Source organism: Amphiprion ocellaris, chromosome 13 (assembly GCF_022539595.1).
Source record: "Amphiprion ocellaris isolate individual 3 ecotype Okinawa chromosome 13, ASM2253959v1, whole genome shotgun sequence".
In the NCBI taxonomy this organism is placed as follows: domain Eukaryota; kingdom Metazoa; phylum Chordata; class Actinopteri; family Pomacentridae; genus Amphiprion; species Amphiprion ocellaris.
Window position 1 is genome coordinate 36,281,438 of NC_072778.1, and position 7,980 is coordinate 36,289,417.

At 39.8% G+C, this 7,980-nt stretch overlaps 1 protein-coding gene across 1 annotated transcript; it reads left to right on the forward strand.

The window, feature by feature from the left end:
- Positions 1 to 408: 408 nt before the first annotated feature.
- On the forward strand, positions 409 to 4,142 carry rhogd (ras homolog gene family, member Gd). Its single transcript, XM_023265699.3, has 2 exons — positions 409 to 486; positions 1,185 to 4,142. Exon 2 carries the CDS (start codon positions 1,214 to 1,216, stop codon positions 1,787 to 1,789), a length of 576 nt encoding a protein of 191 aa, XP_023121467.1. The 5' UTR covers positions 409 to 486; positions 1,185 to 1,213; the 3' UTR covers positions 1,790 to 4,142.
- Positions 4,143 to 7,980: the final 3,838 nt, after the last annotated feature.

The following is a 7,980-nucleotide window of genomic DNA, read 5'->3' on the forward strand; positions in this document are numbered from 1 at the left end:
CTACTAAGTTCATACCAGTGAAGTATGAATCGCTTAAAGTATTTTTTACTTTTAAGTAGTGTATAGAAAGTTTGAAATCAAAGTTCTCAATACTGCCACCACCGGTGGGCTGAATACATTATTAAAACCAGCAGACTATTCTTTTTCACACTGATAACTAACGGTTATAATAAGAGTGGCATTAACTTCAGTTTGTTTGTGTTAATCTCCTTATTTTAAAAACAAAGTATATTTGTGTGTGTGTATCGTGTATATATGTTCATGGATGTTTTTTTTTTAGCACAGGTCCATTGAAAGCTGAATAACCTTAAGAAATATTATAATTTAACACCGCCATCTAGTGTCACAGAAACGACTCTTACAAAATAAAACTACAACTACCAGCTTGCACTACTTCCGTACGTGGGTGTCTACGTCACGGCCAGCTCCCCGGATGCGGCTGTGATTGACTCCACCAAGCAGAAAGAGATCGAAAGCCGAGTGGCGGTAAGTCACAAAATACTTCAAATTTCGCTGTTACAGCTAATTTATACCTCTGAGGCACATGTTAGAACAGAATATAATATTCCTAGTATCCGGTAGGCTATCATCGGGTCATACTTATACCTCTTTAATAAGTGCTTTGGACATAAATCTTCAGCTTGTTTGCTAACTAGCTAGCTTCTTAGCCGCTAGTTCCTTAGCCTGATGCTAGCAGCAGGGGAACGCCTAGTGTTAGAGGAGATCAGCGCCAAATACTAACCCTCAGAAAAGTGATGTGTCTCAAGTTCAACTCACTCATTGCCCTTTTTTCAACAACAACCTCCCAGACGGTGTTATACGGTGGACAGCTGGGTTAGTAGCGGACCTCTGTAACGGTCATTAACGCCGTTAAGCTAACGGTGGCGACGGTTAGCTCGTCTGCTAACTGAGAGAAAAGCTGTTAAAGCTGCAGGCCAGCAGTTTTATCTTTGTCATTTACAGTTATCTCTGGCAAGGAACCCTAATACACAGTATAAAGTGTCCCTAAGGGTTTTGGTGAAAGGTTTAGCCTCTTGAATGAGAGGTGAAACTTTTTCAAGAACTAAAAAGAGAAGTTGAGATGCTCCATAGGACTACAATGACCTGGATGACTGAGGATCCTCACAGACAGTATGAGGTGTTGTAGTTGGTAGTTACTCAGGTGCTTTTTTCTCTGTTGTTAGGTGCTGCAGCCCCAGTGGTCGTTGGCAGGATGCAGACCATAAAGTGTGTGGTGGTGGGAGACGGGGCAGTGGGTAAAACCTGCCTGCTCATCTCTTATACAACCAATGCCTTCCCCGAAGAGTACATTCCCACAGTGTTTGACAACTACAGCGCTCAGATGAGCGTGGATGGCCGCACCGTCAGCCTCAACTTGTGGGACACAGCAGGCCAGGAGGAGTACGACCGCCTGCGTACCCTCTCCTATCCCCAGACCAACGTTTTCATCATATGTTTTTCCATTGGCAGCCCCTCCTCCCACGCCAATGTCAGGCACAAGTGGCACCCTGAGGTGTCCCACCACTGCCCCAACGTGCCTATCCTCCTGGTGGGCACCAAGAGAGACCTGAGAGGTGATGCAGAAACGGTGAAGAAGCTAAAGGAGCAGGGTCTGGCCCCTACCACCCAGCAGCAAGGCAACGCCCTGGCCAAGCAGATTGGGGCTGTTAAATACATGGAGTGTTCTGCACTTCTGCAGGATGGCGTCAGGGAGGTGTTTGCTGAAGCTGTGAGGGCAGTGTTGTATCCAGTCACGAAAAAGAATCCCAAGAAGTGTGTGCTGTTGTAATAAATAGTTCCCAGATTTGGACTGTGGAGAAGGATGATGGAGGTCCACAGATGCAACGGAAGGCCGAGGAACAAAGGTTGCCACCTGGCTGCCTCTATGCCGCCTCCTCTGTTACTCCTCTCTTCCTTATTCATCTTCCGGAGGATCTCACTGTGTTGCCATCATCACCAAAGTGACTATGCCTAAATGACAAATGGGCAGCAGACCGTATCTCCTCTATTTTTCTTACATTTTAACTTTTGATATTTACACATTTTCAATTTATGTCTGTTGTAGATTTATAGCTTCTCTGCTTTGCCTTATAAAATTCTTATCATGGTTGTCACAAGCCATAATAACATCTAAACCAACCAACCAAGCTACCCTGTTTGACTGGAGAGAAGAGATCTGCCTTTGTTCAGGTGGAGAACTAATGACTACCTCATATTCTCACCTAGGTTGCATCTCATGAGTCTCAAGCAACGTTGCCATCAAGATGCTTTGACTTGCCTATTTAGATGTAATGAACAGCCAAGTAGAAGGTGAAAAAGTTTTAATTTCAAGCAGCTTGAGTCCAGACAAGGTGTGATGACTCTTGGACAAATGCCAGTACCCCTTAACCAAATGCACAGATGAAAGGTTAAATTCCCTAGCTGCAATTCTCCTTGTGCTCAGTCTGGCGTGTTAGAGCTGCCTGGCAGGCTGCCCTTCCAGCATCCTGCACTGCTCTCTCACTTCCCCGCATGGAAGAGCCAATAGGCCTTTGAAGATAAGCCGGACTCATTAAATGCAGCCGACCATCTGCCCTCTTCAGTAATAGAGGAGCAGGTTATCATAAGGCCTCTGCTAAGTTAACCCACACTGGCCAGGAAGTCAGATTGTAGTAGAGCTCTCCTCTGTCTACATCTTAACCCACACCGAGTGCCATTAAAAACATGCCTAAGAATTCCTTTTTGACAGGGTGGAGTCAAGGAGACTGTATTTTGTCTAATATGGTGAATTTACTCTGTAAATGATTTTTTTGTCCTCAGATGTTTTTAACTTACAAATGCGGTTATGGCCAAAGTTGAATATATTTTTTTGTAATAGCCTATGTTTATTTGATCAATAAGATGTATGTGTGCTGTAGTTAATACTCAGATTTTATAAACCGGAACTCCATAATGCTTCCCTTGTCAGTTACTTTATCGTCTTACATTTGAGGTCAGCAGACTATGACCACTGCAGAATGATTCAGTGTAGCATATAATACCAGAATAAGTTTTAACTGGCTTACGCTAGGCTATATATTCTTATCCTATATTGTCTTGGTTAGGTGATTATTTCATCTTGGAGGTGGCAGTGTCACGACTGCCTTGGTAACCACGTAACAGCAGTTTATCTACAATATGAAAGGAGCTTTTTATTTGGTCAGGTGCCTTATCTAAACCAAAGACCAGAGCAGCGCTCCTTTGTCCAATCAAAGGTTCCCCTTAAAGTGCTGCCAGTGCCACGAGACATTTTAAGTCCAACCAACTCAGTTTCATTTTTGTAATTTTTCAGAATCTTTGTGCCTCAGTTCCTGCCAGTAAATACTCTCTTCTCGCAGCCTTTTTTTTTTTTTTTTTTGTAAGACACAGGTGCTAAACTGACATCTTGCACGGCATGTCTGTGTACGTTTGTGAAATGGAGCGCTCATGGCTCACAGCTATCAACAGATTGTGGTTTACATCCCTGCATTGCATGTTGCAGTGAGGGCAAAGCACAAGCTCCACTTTCATACGTTTAGCAAGAGCTGCGTTGGTGGAATGTGCTTTGTCACATCTGAGGATTTTTAGACGTTTTATAGGATATTTTCTGTAACACAAGGTTGCCCGTTTGTGCCTACAGCTGCCAGCAATAATAGCAAGCCTTTTTTAACTATAGTTATTTTTCATTTACACCTTTGAGTGGGGTAAGTTGACGTAGACTGGCCTGTGTAAAGTCTAGAATAACTGCAGCGCAATACAAGCAGGAGGTTTAGTGCAACAGTGATGCAGTTTAAGATCTGCCAAAAGATGTGTGAAAATTTCCCAGATCTGTGTGTGGAGGGTTGAATGTAAGTGCACAATATGTAAAACTGTCATCTGTGGTGAGCTTGTTTTTTTTTTGTTTTTTTCTTTTTTGCCATGTCCCGATTTCACTCAGTTAATGCTGTTAAAGTGGAACATACACCTGTGGGCTCTCTGTGTCCTGGAGCTGTATGCTACCGTGTGCGTGGTACTACGCTTTTACACTGGGAACTTGATTTGTAGAAATCTGTAATTGTTTTATAAATAACAAAAGCATATTTGTATAAATGAACTAACAGTGAGATGATTTTAAATTATGCCAAATAAAATGGTGGTTAAAGCCAGACAGTTTCTTCCTTTATTAAAGCATTTTTTCCCCTTTTAATTTCTTTACTTGCTGTTTTGTGACATGATAAATGAATTGTAATGTTAAACACAGTCAACACATTACTGCACTGCTATGAGGAGATATGTTGAGATTAAAGTGACACTCTTGTGCAAAAAAAAAAAATGGGTCACACATTTACACATGGCTGCACGTATATTTTCTACTCAGGAAACCACAGTTTTCCTGTAGCATAAATACAGTAACTGCATTTTGTGTCACATTAATGCTATTTCCTTGTCCGAACACTAGATGGACACAGCACTCTAGCTCAGCTTTACAATAACGAGAATGAGTGCCATTCTTCACAGCCTGTTTTTTTTCTCCTCTGTACATTTGGAGTTAATGGTCTATACCCATCTGGTTTTCATGGCAATCGATCAACTTCTCACACACCAACAAGTTCAATCAGTTTCAGGAGCTTAAAAACTCAGCGTGCTGCTTACTCTGAAAAATTCCTTTGACCTTTATGGGTGGTGGCTCTGACAAATGACAGATGTGTTGAACTCCACCAAAGCCTCATTACGACATCACGGCAGCAACATTTAGAGCCCATTTCCTCTGCGGTCTGTCTGTAAATGCTTTACAAGAAGACAATGCACAATGTATGTTTACAGCTTGTAAAAGTTTTGTTAGCGCAGGACGCATTGTTTCAGTGAACTCTGCCAAGAATGAATCGTACCGGCATTGAGGAAAACAGTGCTTAGAGGCAGCACTGAGTAATGTCATGACTAAATAAGAAAAATCCAACTGACAGATAAAAAAAAATATGAAAAGTTATATACCCCTGGCTTCTGCATGCACTGATGAGGGTTAATAGATTGAACAACAAAATACGTGCCATTCAGGTTGTTCTCAGCAAATCCAGATCAACATTTTGGCCAACAGAGTACAAAACATGGTATTTAATCTTGACATTATGACACATATTTGTCATTTCAGCACCAAATTATTATTTTTTTAAAGTGTACTTAGCTAGCTTTGCAGGTTTAATCCAATCGAGCCTCAACATGACAGCAGAACTTATGATGAATGCTCCTGATATATTCTTCATGTTGTATTTGCACTTTAAAAATTTTACTTTGAGCTCAGCAAAATACAATTAATGCAGCAGTTTTCATCAGTCTTTTTGAACTATGACAATTTCTGTTGAAATTATGTTCAACCAATAAAGGACACTAATTTAGCGTAATTAGTTTTTCTTCTAGAGTCTCAGATATTTCTAATCATCAGTTGTAACTGAAATACTGTACGTATTAAGACAGGGCCTGGACCTGAATCCTAAACTCAAAATGAGTTAAAATTTAGGTATCAAGCCAATTTTACCCCAACTTCAATTTAGTTTTGGATTAACTAATGCAGAAATTTGAGTTTAAATTATACACAAAATTAAGTTGACACAATTTTCCACCATTGTCATGTCAACACAATCCATCAATATAATATGTGCAGCTTAAAAGGTTTATTTAAATAACTTTTACATTTATTTATTTATTTATTTTAATCTTACAACCATGCATTTAATTATAGGAACAAGTCCTGCCAATGACTTTTTAGACTATATATGCCATGTAAGAGTAGTGAAGGTTTGCAAACTGTAGGTATATTATGTGGCACAATGTAAAGAATAACAGCAACAACGCTGTCATGAAGTCTGCTGCCATGGTGCATTCTGGAGGCTCTCCTACACACCAGCCTCATACCAGTGCTGATCGTCTTGCCTTTATTGCAAAGTACGACTGAGCTGTTGAAGATAACGCCATCCACGATTAACAAACAAGGCCCCGGTACGGCACATTCAAATCAATCTGTTTTGATAACAGCAAATAGAATGAGCGTTGAGTTTCCAGCGCACCGTAAATGATGTGTGGATGTTTTTCACGCTGCATAGTCACACAGCAAACCATGAACGCAGGAACAGGAGGTGATCTTTTCTCTGTGTTCTGTCTCTACTGAAGCTATGCCGGCCAACAGAAATCCTTTCTGTGAATCATCAGCGTGGAGCGAGTGGGAGTGATGGCCTCCATCGGGACCTTGATCTCAGCTCCGTCTATCGCTCCTCAATCTCCCTTGTTCCTTTCCTCCCTCTCACTGTGTTTGATGATGTTCTGGGTAAAGCCAAAACGGCCGGGCCGCACTATTCATTCAAGGATCCGGGGAGATTCCTCTTCTTCTCCTTGTCTTAAGATGAAAAAGCAGAAGGCCTTGATCTAATAGACAGCCTGCAGCAAGAGTGAGACTGAAAAAGCCAGAGTTGGGCATTCAAATCAAACTGTTCCAGCAGAAGGAGACGGAAAATGAGAAGGAGCATAGACGGGAGGCTGGCGGCTGATTCCAACAGAATAGGAATGAGAGCGGAGGGAAGAGAGTGTGGTACTGTGACTGTTCTGGGCATAAATTATGATGGAGAACAGGAGATCTGATCAAGCTGCTTCCAATGTAAATTAAAGCAAAGAGGACGGCTTGGAGGAGGGAAGACTGATGGAGGAAGAGAGGAGCAAGGTGACCTGCATCTCTTTTACCATCTGAGGTCCCGTAGACTAATGGGTGGCTTTGTAATGATAGCGTGACATTTTGAGAAAGACTTACTCACTTTCTGGCCAAGAGAAGATTTCTATGATTTTCATGTTTGTCTGCTGAATATAAGACTACATCTAGCAGTGGTTAGCTTAGCTTAGCATGAATTATAGGAACAGAGGGAATCAGCTGATCTGGTCCCTCTGATACTGACTAAAATGTCATATCTAATATTATTCACACACACAAGTCCAGGAAGCAGGCCAAGACGTAACACAACCCACAGGTTAACCCCATATAAAGCCACAACTTGTCATTTTCACGCTCAGGTTTTTACGCGGATTAAAGATTATAACATGTTAATTCTTCAGCTTTACTGGTGATATTGGCTGGATTTAGTATTATCTATGAAAAGTCACACTAAGAAATCAGTGAAACAACAATAAATATGCTGGCAGCTCATTACACAGAATTAATTAACAGTTTGTCCCCAGTAAGAAAATACTTTTAAGAAAAAATTTTAAAACTTTCATTAAAAACTAAAAAAAAATGAACACAAAATCTACATTTTCTGTATTTAAATGGAGTGCCAACAGTGAAAAAACAGGACATTTTCCTGATATTTAATGGTAAATCTACAGTATAAAAACTGTAAACGTAAAAAAAAAAAAAAAAAAAAAAATTCAGAAAAATGCCAACTCAATACCCGGAATTTGTCCTGTAGCTAAAAAAAAAAATTCCTTTAATTTATGGTTTACTTACAATAAAAAACAAGATAAAAGACAATTTTTTGTCAGTTTCAGCAATAAAAATATTTTTGGTTCATGATATTTTTAAAGTGATATTTTTAAAAATGTAACGCGTTTTTGTGATAAAAACAGATTTTTAAAATTAGCTTATGTATGTTTCACATTACTGTAAAAACAATGAACTCAAATTAAAGAGAAATTATTTTTTGTTTTATCTCTAATTTGTTCTGTTTGCTAATTTATTAAATTTTGTCTTAACATTACAAACAAAAATAAAGACAATTACACCAACTAATAAAATTGCAATTTGTAAATGTAAATAAATGAAAATACACGTGAATCACACACTATGAACAACTTCTGTTCAAATATAAACATCCACCTGTTGCTACATATTTTTAGAGTGTAACAAGCTGTTTCCCACTGTTTTCAGTCTCTATGCCAAGCTAATCTAAGCATCCAACTGTCAGCAAGAAAGTGAATATTTTCCAATTATGCAGAGCTATTTCTGTTCATGTGCAGTTTATTTTA